At 33.3% G+C, this 19,890-nt stretch overlaps 2 protein-coding genes and 1 long non-coding RNA gene across 9 annotated transcripts in view; 1 reads left to right on the top strand and 2 right to left on the bottom strand.

The window, feature by feature from the left end:
- Nucleotides 1-2,625, bottom strand: part of LOC119073361 — a 72,629-nt gene extending 70,004 nt beyond the window's left edge. For 2 of the 6 annotated variants that reach the window (XR_005087034.1, XM_037178763.1), the window contains exon 1: nt 1,493-2,521. Coding sequence is in view for 2 of the 6 variants with exons in the window: in XM_037178765.1 (XP_037034660.1) it covers nt 1,488-1,520 (33 nt within the window). In the remaining 4 variants the exon portion in view is untranslated. Of the gene's footprint in view, nt 1-1,487 lie in introns of all 6 variants that reach the window. The other 4 variants (XM_037178762.1, XM_037178765.1, XM_037178766.1 and 1 more) reach the window with 3 other exon arrangements.
- A 152-nt stretch (nt 2,626-2,777) lies between these two features.
- On the top strand, nt 2,778-5,983 carry LOC119073366. Of its 2 annotated transcripts, none has more exons than XR_005087037.1 (3): nt 2,778-2,886; nt 2,948-2,975; nt 5,413-5,983. It is a non-coding gene; the product is annotated as an uncharacterized LOC119073366 (long non-coding RNA). The 2 variants fall into 2 exon arrangements; XR_005087036.1 differs by lacking the exon at nt 5,413-5,983 and adding an exon at nt 3,045-3,229.
- A 4,762-nt stretch (nt 5,984-10,745) lies between these two features.
- On the bottom strand, nt 10,746-13,945 carry LOC119073180 (fatty-acid amide hydrolase 1-like). The gene is made up of 7 exons (XM_037178486.1): nt 13,853-13,945; nt 13,018-13,275; nt 12,493-12,961; nt 11,906-11,985; nt 11,300-11,843; nt 10,951-11,084; nt 10,746-10,883 (listed from the first exon to the last, which is right to left on the bottom strand). Exons 1-7 carry the CDS (start codon nt 13,943-13,945, stop codon nt 10,764-10,766), a joined length of 1,698 nt encoding a protein of 565 aa, XP_037034381.1. The 3' UTR covers nt 10,746-10,763.
- Nucleotides 13,946-19,890: the final 5,945 nt, after the last annotated feature.

The following is a 19,890-nucleotide window of genomic DNA, read 5'->3' as shown; positions in this document are numbered from 1 at the left end:
AATACGTGTAGTTGCTTATCAAGTTTGCATTATTAAAATTTGAATTATTTAAATCAAATGTAAATATAAATACTACCCCTACACAACTACTATCATACATTGTGTGTCTATAAATAAAAGAAAACTAGTTACCGAGTTATGTTACTAAAAATAAAAAAATAAACTTTTTCGGCGTTACAGATAATTGGTATAATGACTTATATTACATTCATGCATTCAATTAGACGATACTCAACATACTATAAATATCCGATGGTATCGTTATTAATAGAGAAAATATTTTTTCATGAAAATAAGAGTAATTTTGAAAGGATATTGTACTTTTTAATATATGGCTGGGTAATACCTAGTAGTTCGAAAGTTCAACATGAAACTGAACTGTGAATGAATATATAGAAATTGTATTCAATGAATGGGTTTAAGTATACTTGCTTCATTGTTTACATCATTTTGTTTTGTTTTAAATATAAAATGTAATTTCTTGTAAGTCATCTAACGGGTGGACGCAGCGTCCGCTCTTTGAAAACAACAAAACCCAATGTGAATTCGTACAAAATAAAACAGCGAGAAAATGGAGTTTTGTGGTAGACCCCGTGGTTTCATTGAAAGTGTTCGACTCATATACTCAAAAAGGCCTGGAGTTTTTATAAGAAACATAAATTTGGTTTTTCATATTTTTGTAACTAATGTTGCTGTTTGGCTCGACATATTCTGTACAGAATCCCACAATGATTTCGTGAATAAAAATAGATATACCAATTAAAAGAATCATATTTTAAGCCCTCGCTGTTGTTTATTTGGAAGCAAGTGATTAAACAGTACCGGTTGCTGATTGAGGTGTAGTGTAAGACAACCAAAGCTAATTTATAACTAATTACGAATGAATCAATGTCGATGGGTTGTAATTTCGAAAAAATCTTCCTAATAATCGATTGGAATTGTTTGTTTCACTCATATTAATTATGTGCAATCTCAATGCTAACATTGAATATGCAAATCACTGCACGAATATATTAACTGTTGGAAGTTACTGGCATGACATCGGATATTCACTTGGAATACATTCATAACAGAACAGAATGTGTAGTTGATTCTACTTTTTTTAAATAAATTTTCTTGACCCCAAATGTGTAAACTATGCCAAAAGAAACATATTGCCTAATGACGAATATTTATGATCGATGTGACAGGCGTATTAATTGTTACGCTTTCAGAATAAATGAGGTTCTTATTTTTATTTAAAACAACAACAAAAAAGTTGTCTTTTAAATTTTTGTATCACATACTACAGAGGTTCACCTTCAAATAATTTGTACTTGCAGAGCAAAGCTTAACATTAAAGTGAATGAAAATATTATATAGGTTTTATGTGTGCCGCTTAAATGGATGTCTGTGTATATAATATGTGTTTGCCGATCATTCGTTTACTGTTCATAGTAAAATAAAATTAAATAATTTTTAAGGTGTTTTTTGTGTTCATTGTTTACCTTACCCAATACATTAATATGCAATATTAGCATCCAATTTATTTGATTTTTATTTTGTAATTTAATCACTTGTCTGAGTATGTTCTACCATATCAGGTTGTTGTTATTATTAGTGTTATAGTTGATGCATTTAATAAATTTCCACAATTTTTTTTAAATTAGATTTATTTGACGAATTTAAAATCATTAATCGGATGTTTCACATTTTAGATAAATTGCTGCACGTACTGTTGCTTATCACCACAAGTCGCATTTACTTAGATTTTACATTAACATACAGGATTCTACTATTATGTTTTATCTATGACTTTTTTTTACAACATAATATGTATATGATTCCACTTATGATTCACTAACGTTGACCTAAATTGCTTCAGTTAAATTCAGAAAGATATCCTTCTTCTTCTGCTTTCTTTACATAATTTTATTCGACATCAGCTTACTTTCGTAGCGTTGAGAACATTTCGGTTTACTGAGCTCTTATCTTTCACAAAACAATTGCATCGAAAGCTATATTTGTGCACACATGGAATAAAAACTATACATCAAACTTCACACATGAAACTGCATACAAATATTTGTTCAATATATATATATATCTGCCCTATACTAGGTTAAAATATGTAAGTTATTTATATTTTGAAACCTTACACATACACATGTATAATTTTATTATTTTATTTTTACACTTTACGTTATGTTAAAAACACTTTCAACGGAAAAAAAAGTTTTTCAGTTTTTCTACAGCAACAACCGACAAATTTCTCAGTTTTGAGCACCTTTCAGTTACTAAATTAAGTAAAAATGTTTAAGCATAATTGGGAAAATCGAAAAATTCGCCAAACACAGTTGTCAGTTTGTGATTTGAACTCATAGAAAAGTCTTCTTTTTTTGCGGATTATATATGTATATTATATATCTGTTTAACGAAATGGCAAACTCATACCACACACCACATTATATTCACTATAAGATCAATAAGAACTTTCTTCGTTCATGTCTCGAGTTCGGAAAAACTAATGCAAATGAAAAAAGAAAAAAATAATATAGAAAATAATAGATTGATTGAGTGTGTAATAATGAAACGTGACACAAATTTCTACCGATATTACTAGCTGTGCCTAGCCTGGTCGAGCTGAGACTGAGTCTATAATCTGTTTGTAGAGACTGTGTGACGTCTCGTTATACTATAGATACTACATTCATCGGTATCCACCACCACGTTCATATGGCTTGCGTCGGTAGTGGTACTTTTACTTGTCAAAGTTTGCATACGAATGGCACAATCCTACAATCTCGATATGAAATTTCAGGAGAACACATGCGCGCTTTTTGACCGTATACATATTTGGGAACTCGTAAATCGTTTCGTTGTATTCGAGTAACGTAATGTGCAAATGTACGTTCGTAAAGTTGATTTTGATGGTTGTTTATGTGTATGCTTTTTTACGGTTGTGTAGGTGCTCAGATTAATTGCTATGGGAATGTGTAAGTGTTTTTTCTTTGAGATTTTATACATGTGGTCACACGACAGACTACAAAAAAAGTTTGTTCCAGTATCAATCTTGCATCAAACGACCAGCTGGTTCAGGGTTGGATATTGAAGAGATTGTTTTACAAATCGTGTATAACAATAAATCGGAAAGAAATGCAACTCATGATTTTCTACTCCATTCCATATACTATATTTTGTGAAAAACTACTTGTTAGAAATCAATAATGAAAATTAATCTTTAATATACAGCTTAACCACAGCGAAAAGTGATTTTTCAAGCGTAGAGCAACATATATAATATAGGTGTATGCAGTGCATATAAGAGCTGCTTTCTCGTACTTTTGTGAATATCAGTTCGTTCAACTTGTAGTTGAAGTTATATTGAAATTTTTGCTGTGTACAATGATATTAGGATTATATTGGTGCAAGTATACAATGGCACTGTAGGAGGCCTAGTTCAATAATTGCAGCTTATTGTAATCAAGGACATGAATGGCTGCATGGATTCATAGTTGTTTTAATTAATTAATTTTCGTTTGGAATCAAGTGCAATTCAACTTTTATGCTTCATTCCAGACCTGTTCTCAATTTCAATCATTTCCATTAATTCGCTTTCGAAGAGTAATTATGACAAAGACTATAGTTTAAGTTAACATTCACCCGAAATAATATTCATGCAAGCGGTCAATACCAATGACTAATGAGAATAAGCTGTTCAATGTTTTATGAACAAATTGAGGTTTCACTTATCATCATATGAAGAAAGTGCAGATACTATCGCAAGCAATTCAATAAACAGAAGCTATTACCACTTCAAAATTAAAAACATTGAAATTTTGAAATGTTTGTTCAGTAAAGCGTGTGAGGCTCACACTGTGAGCTATAAATGTACGTCACTGTTGTAAATCACCAGAAATCTGTTTAAAATGTGATAGATACGAAAGAATGTTTTACACGTTTGTAAAAATGTGAATCTTACTACTCTTTGTAGCTGCGTGCACTCATAACCTTGAGATAAGCTTCTATATTTAGTGCGAGTTTGCAGTAATAAACAATAAAGTTTAAAAGTCGGTGAACCGTTGAACGCCCGATTTCTTCTCATTCGTTCACACTTACTTCTTTCTTTCTTAGACTATACGGTTTTTTATGGATAATAAAGAGTAGACACAACAATTTGTAGTGAAATAGAGCTCGTCCCTTATTCCTGTAGTAAATTGTCGCTTACGGTGGAAAATCCAAGCTCTAGACTCCCAAAAGGTTGGTTTTCGACTGCAGAGGCTGATCAAGAGGCTGATTTAATCTCGATGATCGTAGAAGACCTACTTTCTAAGTGGAACCGACTGAAGATGGTTAGACCACGCTAACCTCTGACCGCCATTGTTTCCGGAGGTGGAAACCGCATTTTATATCCACTCTCGCTACACGCGATTCATGGGAAAGGGAAGAGTAATTATGCTCTGTTTGTTTGTTTTGGTGTATATTCGTTTAAACTTGATTTTTTCTGCATGTTAGATAACACCACCCCTGCAATTAGTATGTTTTCCAGGTAAAATAAAGGAATATTGAATGTTTATCGATCGACTTAAAAGTCATGCGGTGCTCTGGCACCCTTGCTTTTGCCATCTCATTAGTTGGTGGTGGGTTTCTAATATGTTAATCCATGAGTATTGGGAAACAATTGTGATCCACTTTGCAAAAACGTTCTGGTTAAGAACGCAACGACTTGAATCTACACGGGAATCTTCAATCAATAATTCGAAATTTAGAACGAGATACCGTCAACAAAATCCTGTATAAACACAGAATGAATTCTATCAACTTTTGGTGAATTCTATCAACTTTTGGTGGCATTTTATCTTGTAGAGATTCAACAGCACGTGAATCTGAAGCGAAGTTGAATCACGCGTTGTAAAATCGTTTTTGGAGGAAGCTATGAAGTGCGATGGTAAACCTTTAATATCCGAAAATACTCATTAATTTGCAAACTCTGCAAACTGATCGCATTTCCTCCATCGCACTCCATAGGTTCTTCCGAAAAACTGTGTCATATGCTGTTTTAAAATCAACAAACACATGATGTAAAGCAAAATTGAACTATGACCTATGATCTACCTGATGCTGAACAATTAGTCTAATGTTGAGCGATCGTTGCGGAAACCACTTCCGTTGCGCCGTTCACGTTATAATGTACTGAAGCGCCTCTGAAAAGTCCTAAAACCGTACATCAACTCTTTACAACATGTTATAATTTGTTGGTAGCACACTGATTCACCTCAGATTTAACCACGAGGCCAAAATAGTATTAAATAATAAAGTTTACTTACAACACCATCTAGTCTACAATCACTCTGTCTAAAGCAATTTTAATTGAAAATCTTATTTGTAACTATTATTTTACAATAATGTTTCCCATCGTCATATCTCTTGCAGCTTATAAGCGATTAAGGAAGTCAAGTACACATTCACCTGAAGACGCTGAACTCACAACGCAAACTTCTATCCTATTTATAACATTAATTGGTGTCGTCGAAATGGAATATTTGTACAAGAAACTTCAGATATTACTAAACTCTTCGTATAAATAATGTTGCGGAGCTGCACGCTGTATGGGGTTATGATTTCAAACGATACGAAATGTGGATAGTTCAGTTCTTAATGCTATATACATACTTTTAATACTTTATGTAATGTAATATACAGCTTTAAAGGAATGCTGAATAAATAAGAGCAATGTGCAGTTAAGTGCAGATCAAGCATATTAGCATAAAGCATAAACGACGATAGTGAATACATGATGAATAAAGAAGTAAGTTTCAGAAAACAAAAGTATTTTCAAACATTAAATAAATCGCTGATAAATTAATGCAAAAACATTGCAGTTTATTTAGTAAAACTATTAAGTTTCAGTAACACAATAATGTGCGGTTGAGGACTTAGAAAATTGTATTAATTTCTAAGACAACGACGGAAAACTCATCATTTTCTGGGGTTACAGACGGTCGTTGAAGTTCAAGTTGATGATAGAAGTATTTTAGTTAATAAGTCTCCTTATAAATTGGCAATTATGCGACATTTATTTCATTTATAAAAATGACTGTAGTTGGCTTTATAAAATCATATGTTAAAACTAATGGATTAAAAGATCTTGTCTCAATGCGGTAAAACGGGTTACTGAAAATAACTAAGACTTAATTATACAGTAAGCCTTAAGTGATTAACTCGCTATGGTGGTATGTACATCATTGACAAAATTAAGTGATGAGGTTTGACTGCTATACTTTTCACAGTATGCAATAGTATGTTGTGTTACAAGTATTGTAATGTTGATTTTTTCAGCACTAGACCCAAGTTTTCCTTACGAGCGGAGCGAGTAAGGAAAATTGGGTCGTGTGCTGAAAAAATCTCATTACAATACGTGTAACACATCATGCTTTGTGCCAACCGAGAATTGAAATAGACAAATGCACAAAAATTCAGAATTTTCATTGTAAACAATCACTCTTCGAATTTGATCGATCACGTTGCTTTGCATTTTTTTAAAACGAATGCTGTAATAACTCATACGAATTTCATTTCAACACTGGTTTGAGTGTTGTAATAAGCCATGAAAACGGGTGTTGTAATTTTGGACATTTCAATCTAGTTATCGATATTGAAATCCGTCGTATTTCAATTCTCGGTGGCACAATAGATTTTGTGCCACCGAGAATTGAAATACGACGGATTTCAATATCGATAACTAGATTGAAATGTCCAAAATTACAACACCCGTTTTCATGGCTTATTACAACACTCAAACCAGTGTTGAAATGAAATTCGTATGAGTTATTACAGCATTCGTTTTAAAAAAATGCAAAGCAACGTGATCGATCAAATTCGAAGAGTGATTGTTTACAATGAAAATTCTGAATTTTTGTGCATTTGTCTATTTCAATTCTCGGTTGGCACAAAGCATGATGTGTTACACGTATTGTAATGAGATTTTTTCAGCACACGACCCAATTTTCCTTACTCGCTCCGCTCGTAAGGAAAACTTGGGTCTAGTGCTGAAAAAATCAACATTACAATACTTGTAACACAACATACTATTGTGTAAAGCCATGGAAGATACTTTAGACAAATGAAGTAACAGATTTAATGATTTTTCTGCGACACATTGGCGTTTCTATGACGTGAAGAAAATCACAGTGCAAAAACATAGGTAATCCGGAGCAATCAAGTGATTTTTATATAGATCCCGTAATTAGGGTGCTTCCCCCGCTATATACAGCATTCATAGTTGTAGTAGTGCAATGTGTTACGTTCACTGACACAAATTTCTCGAGTAAAAATTCCATTTTCACTATGCATCAAACAATATTTCAGGAAACTTAATTCAGAAATGTAGCACAAAACAAACAGCATTGCATTATCCTCGTAAATTTCATTTTCTCTTTACTTACAAAATAAAGCTACGGCGCCAACCCAGTATAGGGTGACTTCTATCCGTTCTATATATTCATAATATAGAATTTCATTGTCTCAATTACACATTTCCTCTATTTGCCAACTTAATCGTTTATTGCATTGCTTATGCTACGAATTTCTTCAATTTCATTTTATTCCATATTCCACAATTCACATAGCAAAAATGAGTTGAAACCATTCTTCAGTTGTGGTGGGGTATTAATATTAAAACGGAAGTGCAAAGCATCCATAAGCACAATACTCACACCTCCCAAACCTCATCTCGTTTCCGAAACCATAACAATGACTACAACATGCTTCCCTATACCCCGTGAACCAATTCTACTTTATGTACTTTATTTTCACATACGAACCACCAAGTTATACTAATATTTGAATTCAGATAAATGCTAAAACCTGCTACGTATAACATTCGACTAAATTTTCACATTTATATACATATGCATACATTACGGAAAAGGTTTCTCTAGCTAAAAAGAAAAATACATGATATGCTTCGGTTCCATGTTATGTGAAAGATTATTGAAGTCGCTTTTTTTTCCTCTCATATATACCTACTCCAATAATATCTACATCATCTATGGAACTGGAACACACAGTTCCACTTTGTGTTCAGAAACACATTGAGAATATAAATGAAAGGTGCTCCTCCATTGATAAACGACAATTTTTCATACAAAAAGATTCGTATAAAAGTTGAAAATCAGACAGAAGACTGTTTTGTTAATACACTATGCTATATTCGTTCACCATTATAACACACAGACGGTCTGGACTCAGACATCATTGTGGATAACCCCTAAGGGATAATCTTACACGATGACATTTATTAAACCTACAGAAACCCTATTAAATGGGTACATAATTGATTATTATACCAATATTTCGTCGATTATAATAATAATTTATGTAACCATGTCAGTGGTTCATTCGTTTGTCCGATAGCAAAGAAGTTATGGGTTCCGTGATGTGGTTGTACATTTCGGAGTTTGCTGAAAAGATGTGCCAAGTTTCATACTTTTTATATATATTAGGCTGGATTAGTATTCTTAGTGTAGAGGCATAGTGGAATACCCAGAAAATATTGCTGCTGCCGATTTTTCCAATATTTGAAGATTATATTCATATACTTATGGTGTGACTTAGATGGCATGCAAAAAAGGTTTATTTTAATGAATTGTGCAATACAAGCGAGAATTTCTGCATCAATTTTTTGTCAAAGTAGATCCTGGAATACTTTAGTCCAGATGCTTGTGCTTGTGTCAATTAAATAGCCTCAATACAAACAACACACACTCTACGGATAATAAACAAGTCGTCCAACATCATTCTGTCCAAAAACTTCGAATTTAGCCGATATAATTTTGGGTCATTTTGACTCTGCCGCTATTATCCGTAGAGTGTGTGTTGTTTGTATTGAGGCTATTTAGTGTCAATCACTGTTTTGCGTTATTCGAGATTTTCATTTAGCCCATTCGATTGGAAACGAAACGTTATGGAAGAATTTCGTTACTTTTTCCATACATTTTCGAAACCGTTTTTTATGACACAATCACCTGGACTACTAGCACAACGTAAAAAATAAGGTCAAAACCAACAAGACGCAACATATTTATATACAGCATTAAGCCATCCGTTTATTGCTCTGTAGGCAGGGCCTATTTAAGGGAATTAATTCCCTAAAATTCATCAATTTTTTTGACCTATGTATCTCTAAGGCCACAGACTGAACATCTTCTAGATTTTTTAGCTGTTTTCGACCATGTGTAAGCCAGTCAAACAATTTTGAATGATCATTTCTAAGATTGACGAACAAATAAAATCAGTGATTTTTTCGGGAATTTTAAAGAACTTGGGGAATTTTATTTTCCTAAAATAGGCCCTGTTTGTAGCAGACGTTATAATAGTGAGCTTCAAGCAGATGAAAAATATAAGAAGTAATCGCAACGCGAGATGTGAGGTGATGAATAAATCTCACTTTTCCATCCTAAAAATTTTTCACAACATTTAATAAAAAGTGAAAGACATGGGCAACAAATCTAATACAAAATCAATACAAAAAAAAAACAATAAAATTTTACTTTCTATATCTTTCACGCGTTCACGTCTTGTTGTCTTAATCCTAAAAAGATGCTTTTTGTTTAGTGACTAGACGTCCCTAAATGTTTGTTCACTTTAATTGGTGACTAATCATTGATCCAAAGACAGATTTATACATTTCTGAAATTTTAATTAAAAAATCTGTTAGTGTGCAGAGCATATAAACAAACTGTCCTTGCAACATTATCCTTCATTTTTCGTCCTCTCCAGACGCTTTAATTGCAACATCGAGTTAATATTTAATGAATCTGAATTTTACATCGCAGACTCGGCTAAAATCCAAGACAATTTTTTTCAGCAAGAAAAAACGGTGTGATGGAAAATGTTATCCGAAAAAAAAATCCTTTAACGAACACGCTGTATGTTTTTTGTGTATATCACGATTTCTCCCTCCTTCAACGATGAACTCAGTCTTTTTTCTAATTAAGTCTTTTCCCTCTGTATAGTAATATCGGTAATAATTTACGTCGGTTTTTGCGGAAATTCATAACTAACCAATGTGGAAAAGCTAATTAAAAATTGAGAATTAAAAAAAAAGTTCATTTTAACTTTATATTCGATCATATTCTAGAGAGCAGTGAAAAGTTACAGCAGAGAAAAGTTACACTAAAATATCTGTGTCAAGAGGAACTTCAATCAGAATTTCTGTACGTTAAATTAAAGCATACAAATTTACTTACCGCGATGTAATACGAACAAAACCGGTACAAAGCTATGTTATAGGTTCACAAGGTTCACAAAATCAAGTCGAGTTGTTAACGAGATTTATTTACGTCAATTTCGAACTTGGAACTACATTCCAAAAGCGGATGTGAAGTAATTTTAGATTTCAACAAAACTCAAATAAACTTTTTACATGGTTAACGTTCTACAGTTTTATTTGGTCCATATCGTTCCACATGTTGCCAAAAAAAGGTGCTTCACTCACACTACACCTACGATGAAATAATGCAAAGGGAGCACTATCACGCGCATTAGTAAAATTCAATATATTCTAAGTATCTCAGACGAAAAGTCAAAAGTCTTGTTTTTGCGTGGCTAGTGACCTCGGAATCGCCGGCATACAATGTGATCCATTCATCTCCACTTGAAACTCGAAATTTTTTAGCAGAAATTTCGAAAAAATCGTTGAAATGTTAGTGGACAATCGAATATTTTTTCATCACATGAATCTTCTAATGCAAATGAAATCCAGATTGAATTTGAATAAAAATTTATTTTTTCGAATCTATTTTGTTGAACAACTCATTCAAAGCTCGTAGCACTTGCTCCTCCTTGAACGGTTTCCCAATTATCTGGATACCAATAGGCGAACCAATTGAATCTTTTGTTGACTGTAAAATGTCAATGTTTCTTAATCAATGACTCGCTTTATTAATATTATTGTAGAGGCACACATACCTCTTTCGCCAATCTTAGTACAGCATCACCTGCATCGTCATAGTGGTCGATATTTTGTCCAGTTTCAATGCCGAAAGGAATAACACCAGCAGGAAAATCAACAAAATTCCAAATCATCGTGTATTCTGTAGCTCCTTTAAATTAAAAGCGGAAATTTTTGCTTGAAAATTAGCATATAATTTTTAAAAGGTTTCACGTGTCTAATATAATTTAAAAAAATTTTTGGAACGGGGTAAATGTGTTCAAATACTTCAACAGAGAGAGGAAGTATTTTTTTGACTTGAGCTCTTTTTGATTGCGGTGTGTGACTCTGAGCAATAACTTTATAAATATTTCAAATATTATTTACCGAATAGTGGTTCTGTATCATTGATGCGACAGGCAGCAAAAGGAAAAACTGGAGCTAAAATCAAGTCCAAATTATCATCTTGCATTTGAGTCAATAATTTTGAGATTAGTTGATCTCTCTGGTAGATTAAGTCCCAAACATCTCGGTCCCGACTCTGATGAATTCCGGATTGTAAGAAAAGAGCAGTTCTTGCTGAGTAGTCCTGACTACCTAATTTTGTAGCGTTGCTAAGTTGATAATCTATCCACCTTTTCCAGTCAGGTTGTCCACATAAAGATCGTATCATTTCCAATCCTCTGGCTGGAGGCTCATTAGAGAATAATTGGTTCAAATGCGAATCGATACCATAGTCTACTCCAACAACATTGTACATCAGCTTCACAATGTCCCAGTCGTTTTCAATTTTAAATGGCACAAATGTATGTCCCAAGCTCTCGAATTCTTTTTTAGCATTCAAAACAGTTGAGATTGTGTCACCGATTGCAGGGAAGAATGATAGAGACGTATAATAACCAAATTTTAACGGTGATTTCGACTCGAATAACTGAAATTGAAGTAAATAATCTGCTTCGAAATTAATTATATATTATATTTTTCTAGCGGTACCTCGTCGTTCCATGGAATCGGAACCGCATTAGAATCGTAAGTATTTTGCAGATTGTTGCTAAGAAGGGCTTTATACCCGCCTGAAGTAGTTGCAAAAGAAGTTGCAAAATTCGTAAAAGGAAAATGTTTTTTGCGACAACTTTTGCAACTACTTCAAACGACTGGGAGCAACCTGAAGTAGTTGTCAAAGTAGTTGCAAAATTCGTAAAAGGAAAATATTTTTTGCAACAAGTTTTGCAACTACTTCAAAAGGCTCCTGGAAGCATCACATATGCCATTTAGGACAACAATCTAAATCTAGTACTTACATACTTCGAGTCAATGTATTTTTATGTAATACTTGTGGGTAAGAATAATTGAGTCAGAAAGGAGTTGAAATAGTACATTTCGTACCTAGGACTAAAAGTCTTTTTTAACGTGTGAGAAGTTTCCAGACAGAGCCGAAGGCGAGGTCTGGAATCGAATACGCTAAAAAAGACTTTTAGTCCGAGGTACGAACATTATTTTTCATATTGGACGGAGCACTTTTCAGGTCCTAGGTATGAACAAATATTTCTAACGTAATTGAATGGAATTAAAAGCGTTACCTCCGATGAGTTTTGGAATCGTTTGCTTTATGCCTTTGTCACTAAGCCGCTTTTGAGTTGGTTTTATAGTACAAAGTTTACTAAAATGTGAAGGAATTCTAACAGAACCGGCTACGTCAGTGCCAGTTGCAAACACGGCCCCACCTCCGGCAAGAAGCGATGCTGTACCACTGCTCGAACCACCAGGAGCAAGTTTTTCGTTCCGATAGTGGAGTGTTTCACCGTAGATAGGATTGTCGCTTGAATATCGAAAAACTGTTTGCGGAATATTGGTTTTGCAAAATATGACAGCACCTAAGTCGAACAACGTCTGGGTGAGAACACTGTTCGACGATGCTGGCATATTTAGATTTTTCCCTAAGCCCATTGTCGTGTCCACGATGACATCGTGATCGTCCTTCACACAAACAGGTATGCCATGTAATGGTCCACGGACAGCATTCAGTTTATCCAAGTTTTGTGCTCTTTCCTAGAAATTACTTGTTAATTCCACTGAATGTGAAGAGATTTAATTTTGAAACAAACCAAAGCGAATGGTACAAACTCTGTTATACAGTTGAATTTATCTTGGACGGTGATTGCTTTTGCCATGTATGCTTGGAGGACCTGTGTTGCGTTTAAGCTTCGCAATTGTAGTTTTTCTATCAAATCCTTCGCTGGTAGTTTAAGTATTTCATTAGCTGCCTCGTCCAAAGTGTAACTTTGTCTTATTTGTCTGAATGTTTCACTGCGTTGAGACTGTCGTATCTGAATTGCTTTCTTGATTCGAGCGTCTTCCTGAAACTGTGTTGAAATAGATGTCGCAATTATAACGACAAAAACGGAGATCGCGGCGTTATACCGTTATAAGAGAAAGTACAGACAATTGTTAAAAAGTCCACTGAATCACTTAACTTGGACGTTTGAATTAATACATTCCATTTATTCAAATTATTCATCACTCGCAAAAATTCACAATGCATCAGTGGTTCAGTGGTGCAGTAAAAATTTCGCACAACCATTAATAAAAGTTTGATATTGTCTGAGGTAATAAAGTTTGTTCCTAAACCGAAAATTATTCACACGAAAACGGAACTTTTCAACTTTATTCTCGAGTTGTGTATTAAACTAAAGTGCTATGTCGACACTCAGTTGTGAAAATATCTATCGATATATATATGAACAAAAAAAAACGTTTGAATTGCAACACGCTTTTACTAGTCACTATAAAAGAGTGGAAAAACTTCTTAGATAAGTCTCTTGTTGGTAAAACAAAATATAATCCTAGCACTGCTCGCCTATTGTACGTCAATTTACACTTTTATATGGTAATCATCTATACAGACAATATGTTTCCAAATATGTACCTGTAGCAGCTTACCGGTAAAGATATTTGTCTTAGATCAGATTCTTGAGAAATTCCGAAAGTTGGTAAAATTAGCCAATAAACAACTAACCGAAGTAGAGGATACATTACGACTTTTCTAATAAACTGTCTTTCTTGCCTATATATAACTTAGGCAAATTAAAAAATAAAGCAAAAAATCTAAAACAAGACCGACACCAATTTTATTTAAACAAACCGTATTTCGGCTTGTATGTGAACAATAATGAAAAGCTGACAATGAGCGAAAAATAATCTACTTGTAATAGTATTTTCATATTAATGCACTCGAACCTAAAAATGGAGAACCTTCCGCGCAATAAATGCATTCATTTATTTTGTGTGGCAAGCTTTATTTATCCATTTGTTTTACAATGCAATTCTCTCTGTGCACACTGGAAAATTAATCATGGACGACAAATACTTTCGCCGTAGAAGTTTATCCAAAACCAGAACTTTGTTCTTTCATCGAGTTGGTTAATATTTCAACGTTTTAACGGTGCAACGGGTTATCATCAATCTCTTCATCATCGTACAGTTGTAATATATCAAAAATTCAAGTTTTTGTGGCAACATATATAAACACTGACAAAGAATGATTATCTAAGCGAAAATCTGCTCGTACGGTGCAATGTATGCAAGTTGTTAAACATAACTTAATTGATAAGATGAGGTAATTATTAAACTCAAGGTGTAATCCCTATCAATCCATTCTAAGAACTATGCATCAGTGGATTTGTTTACCATATGACGCTACTCTATCTGCTCCGTTATTCACCTAATTTTACATCACAATTTAATTACTGAAAATATTGAAACATAATGAATGAATGAGTTGCATGGAATATAACAGCAAAATGTTTTCATTCCATTTGTGCAATATGCTCAAACCACAATGAACATGTAATGCTTCAGTGCTTCGAAATTTTAAGGACTCTAATGATGTTAATTAGCGATGGAAACTGGAATCAAAAACCTCTTTTATTTTAACAAAATCCATTTATACTCTTTTTATTGAATTGAAGCCAGTATAGTTATGTGTGTGGGTTAATTCTGCTTTTATTTTTCGTTTGAAATGGAAAATGAGAGTACCATCATTCATTCATTTCTATAGACAGATAGATCCAGTCATCCATCCATTCATACTCAAAGAGGAAAATTTTCTATAATTATTGATCCGTAGCTTTTTCGATTTGGGGGACTTTATGGCTTAACAAGTGCATGTATCATCATCTATTTCAAATACATCTACAACACTAATACAAAAGCTTCCCGGGATGAATAGAATGTATAAGAGTGGACGCATGCGAATTGCGAAATTTCTACGCTTTATCGAATGAATAGCAGTTACCATGGAAATGCACTGATTTCTCCATTGGATCGACTTCACTTTGCAAAACTACTACTTGACTTTTTGCTGAAGCTCACCGAAGTTTACGATTTTCAGAATGGCTTTGAATCTATCGTGAAATAATTTTAGTTTTCCAACATTAAATGGTAATAACGATAGAACCGTATACGTACATCATAATAATAATAAGAGGAACATTACAGGAAGGACGATTCGGTTTCCGTTACTGTCTGTTTCACCCGTTTATAAGCATCAAGATATATGTCATACCTTGTGAACAGGATAATCTCTGTTCAGTTCATGTATCTTAGGTAGGCACAATATTAGACATACTGTAAAAATGTGTGTCTATGTATTTTATGTACTATATGAAAACTCGCATTCATTAAAACTAGTTTGTTATGAATTATATAGCCTCGTTAATTTTAGTGCAATGAATTTGTAGATTGTGCTGGTTTTAATAACGTTTTTTTTAAATCTATTTGAATAGGGAAATGTAAAAAAATAAATCAACGGCGTCATTAACTAATGTCGAGGGCATTTTGCCCATAATCGGCACACCATCGTCTAGCATAGTATAATCAATGCCGGTGCTTATGTTTTAAGAAACAGGTAACGCATCATGAACTAATTGTTAGTCTTTGGTCCAAAATCCTGTACTTTGTTTCTTTAAACATACATTCTGCTTAAAAATGGGAAGACTGGTGCACGGACAAAATAACTTTGGACTATTTCATCTTTTGGTTGGTTTACAAATATGAAAAATATCAAAGTTATGCAACAATCTAAATCTACTTTTGTAGAGCCATCATCAAATTTTGCGTTATTCATATTAAGTTCGCATCAGGACATATTTTTAGAAAATTGATTTATTTATTAAATTAATCCCCAACGGGAGATCTCCCTACTGGTGTTCGATACAAAGATTTCCTTGAACAAAATTAAATCAGCTCAAAGCAGAGCTATGAAAATGAACGACAAAAACATTTCGGAATAATAAAGTCAAATCTAAAAACAAAACCAAACCATTTAAAGATAAATTTCAAGGCCCACTGAAATCAAGAACAAAAACGAAAGGAACAACTGTACAATCTGCTCAGACACAACTAGATCAGCGTTTCTTTCCTAAAAAAAGTTCCAATGTGACTCCGGCACGTAATCTTGGCTTGTTGTCATTACGAGTATTTGTCACAGTGAACCGTAACTTTATACTGCAGAAAACTCATGTCGGCCAGAGTCATTCTACTAGGCAACAAAATCGATACACAGAATTCGGTGTTCTCCAACTTCAGGGATTCCACGCACTCACTTTTCTCACTGTTTCCAACTATTTTCAAGATCTAAAAAAGTCAGGAACAATTTGCTCTATTTCTCACTTGTTTCAACTATTTTCAAACACTTTACTCAATTTTTTCTAAATCAATTAAAATAGATTAGAAAATGTTAGAATTGTAAGTTTCACCTGCGACGCTGTAAAATTTCCTTTTTTCTTATATAAAAATTCTACTACCTTGCAAAAGGCAGACAAAAAAAGATTTTATATAAATCTTGAGCTCTAAAAATTGTTCCAGACGAGATGGCGAAATAGTATCTGGTTTGCATCTAAACTGAAGACTAGGAACCTCTTAACGTACCTTCTTTAACTGACAGTGTATCATCTTTTCGATTTTTAGAAGGATTGCGCAAATGACGTAATTGACGTATAAGGTGAAAGTTATACGTTATAAGAAAGCCGCTTTCAAGTTATATTATAAATCAGACTCTCATAAGTAAATTTTCAAAACATCCAAAAATATTTTTGAAATTTTATAACATTTTTGAAAATTTGCTACTAACTTATAAGTGTCTAACATACATAAAACAAATAACTTCCACATGAGTCATTTGCGCTATATTTCTATTTCACTTGAAGAACCTTAGGCTACACTACATTGTAGTCAGCATTTTGTGGATGTATGTTAAATTGACATAAAATTTACAGGAACAAAACTTTACCCTAGGGGTATGATTCTTAAAAAGTTCCTAACATTCATTCTGCATTAAATTTCTTTAACGCGATGCTTCAACGAAAATTCCGTCGACCTAACCTCTCTTGTTATACATAATTCTTCTGCCAATTTCAGACAGAAAGTTGCTGTTCGGACTGTCACAAAACTGCAAGGAGAATCAGGCATTTTCATTCTACCGATTTCTCTTTATTGTTTTGCACTTTCTGCAACCAAATCTAAAATATTGAAGAAACGATAGAAGTAAGTAACACTTTAGGTTTTTGTAAATGCTGATTCGTCGGCATAGGATTCGGACGCATCCCTAACTTATTTGCTTTTAGTCTATGAAATTCATTGGTTGCAGTATATTCTTCATTTAAGTTTTTACTTTTGGGTTTAAGACACAACCAATTTTTAATTCTAATCACCTGTAACGTCATACAGGAGAAACATACGAGTGGTAAGACCCTTGACTTCGCGTAGAATAGGATACAAAAGTTCCTAAAAACTCACTTTTTTACCAGCTTTTTCACCAGAAAATCAACTATTTGTAGCAACTATTTTCGTTATTTTTACACACTTTTTTACTTTCAATTTTCCGTGGAATTCTTGAGTCGACATTAACGTCCTTTCCAATATCCGAAATAACAACACTTTTCAAGTCCTGATGACAATTTCGATGCGACAGAAAATGGTGCAACTTTAGGGTAATCTCTTTTTCTGAAAACAAATTAATTTTCCAAAAATACTACTAATTTGTGTTCTTCAACTTTGAGATTCTGTGAGGGAGTAAGTAAAGTTAATATGTTTCTAATTCTAACGTATACCTCGTTTGCTGTATTTCGACAAGTATCCTACAGTCAACTCCAATAAAACAAAATTCATTTTACCTCGCAATACTTTACTTTCATTACCTATTTCCGCACACTTTTAACCATTAATAAACCATTAACTTTAATTCTCCACATCAAATAATAAAAAAACAGTAGCAAATTAACGCCGACCCTTCAAATTTCTGACAAGAAAAAAAAAATCGCTGATTTGATTGTGCAAACACTTATATTTCATTCAAACTTTTTCTCCAGGCAATCTTAATAATCGAATGGTATACTTTTCCTCTAATCGTTAAGAAAATAAATACAACCGAAAAGTTGGAGAATTTGAGCAGACATCTGTAGAGACGTTGTTGTCGGTAGGTAAAAACGATGTAGAAGATGTAAAATAAAGTTAGCACTTTTCTTAAGAGGATTACACAGGAAATTATCATATATACGAATGAATTCTCAGTGGAGCATATTCGAGTTACGGAAAACTTAATTTGCGTATAGAAATATGTTCGTTCGAGTGTAAATGACTCAATCGGTTTTACTTTTGTGTCAATTTCATTATTGGGTAAAGTTTGGATGTGTAGCGATGAAACAATGGAAAAATTAAGTTGTTGTAGGTGAGATGGGTAATTGAATGTGTCGCAAAAGAAAATTAAATGGAAATTTTCTTCGTACAAATAAGTAATTTTATAATGATTTCAATTGAAACATGTTTTTTATTGCTTGAAAATCTTTGATAAAAGGAAACATTAATTAGACGAAGTGATATGAGTGGCAGAAAGCGAGTATTTTACTGGATTTATTTGATTATACCAGAAAACATATCGCATTGTGACAGAGTTTAAATTATGAGAAAGGTTTCGCAATTAATTCTAAGAAAAAGGAAAATTATGTAAAAAGAATTTCTTTGCGGTATTTTCACATGTACTACATGCCATGCAGATACGGGCTAAAATAAAATAAAAGATCGTTTTAATGATGTATTTTAAATGTTCAGATTCGTTCTGACTCGATCCAAAGCAATTTTTACCGCTTTTGTTGAAGTTGACAGAATAGTCATTTATGCAAAAATTGTGATTTAACCAGTCATGAGAACGTGACTTTTATTTTTATAGTGAATAATGTTATAGTAGATTACGACCATGCTACCAAAAATTTTATTTCGGCGAGTGAGGTTTCCCATAACAGGCCCTTATTACAGGATTTGTACTCGGTGTATAGTTGGTATATTGCAGGTGTCAAAAATTGGGGAGTTGTTGAAATTTTATTGTTTTTCTTTTCAACGTCTGGTTGCCTATTAGGTAAAGGCACGCCACAGTATAGAAGTACTAATGTAAACGTCCACAACATAAGTCTAGTGATATCACCTCGTCTTCGGCTTGATTACCGTATTAATTCGCACTTATGTAATACGCCGTTTATATCAGTAATGTTGTAATCTACTATTCTTGGCAACACTGCTAACCACAATACAGTGAGACATTAAGTATTCTCTATGTTATAGGACATTTTGATAGTAAATTGCTCGAATAGAGGATACAATTTACACAGTTTTTCGTTCTAGGAAAGTTTTAAAGCTGCTGCTGTGAAAATAGTGAGGTGAAAAATAAATTTTAAAACAAATAGTATTCTCGTGGCTAAATTAATCTTGCGGTGATTAAGTCTGTTCTCAACCGATATCATGTTTCTATAGAATGAGGCATGCAAAGTTAGTATTTATGCGTATTGTCCAATTACTCCGAAATGAACGAGACATAGAAAGCATAGCTTCTCCTGTACGTTCATAACTTTACTTGTTTTTCCAATTTATTCATGCTAAAAAAAAAACAAAATAAGAATATATCACAACGTGTACAATGTACTAATGCA

Source organism: Bradysia coprophila, unplaced genomic scaffold (assembly GCF_014529535.1).
Source record: "Bradysia coprophila strain Holo2 unplaced genomic scaffold, BU_Bcop_v1 contig_138, whole genome shotgun sequence".
Taxonomy (NCBI): domain Eukaryota; kingdom Metazoa; phylum Arthropoda; class Insecta; order Diptera; family Sciaridae; genus Bradysia; species Bradysia coprophila.
The sequence above is the reverse complement of the archived record's forward strand: the minus strand, read 5'-3'. Positions and strand labels throughout refer to the sequence as shown.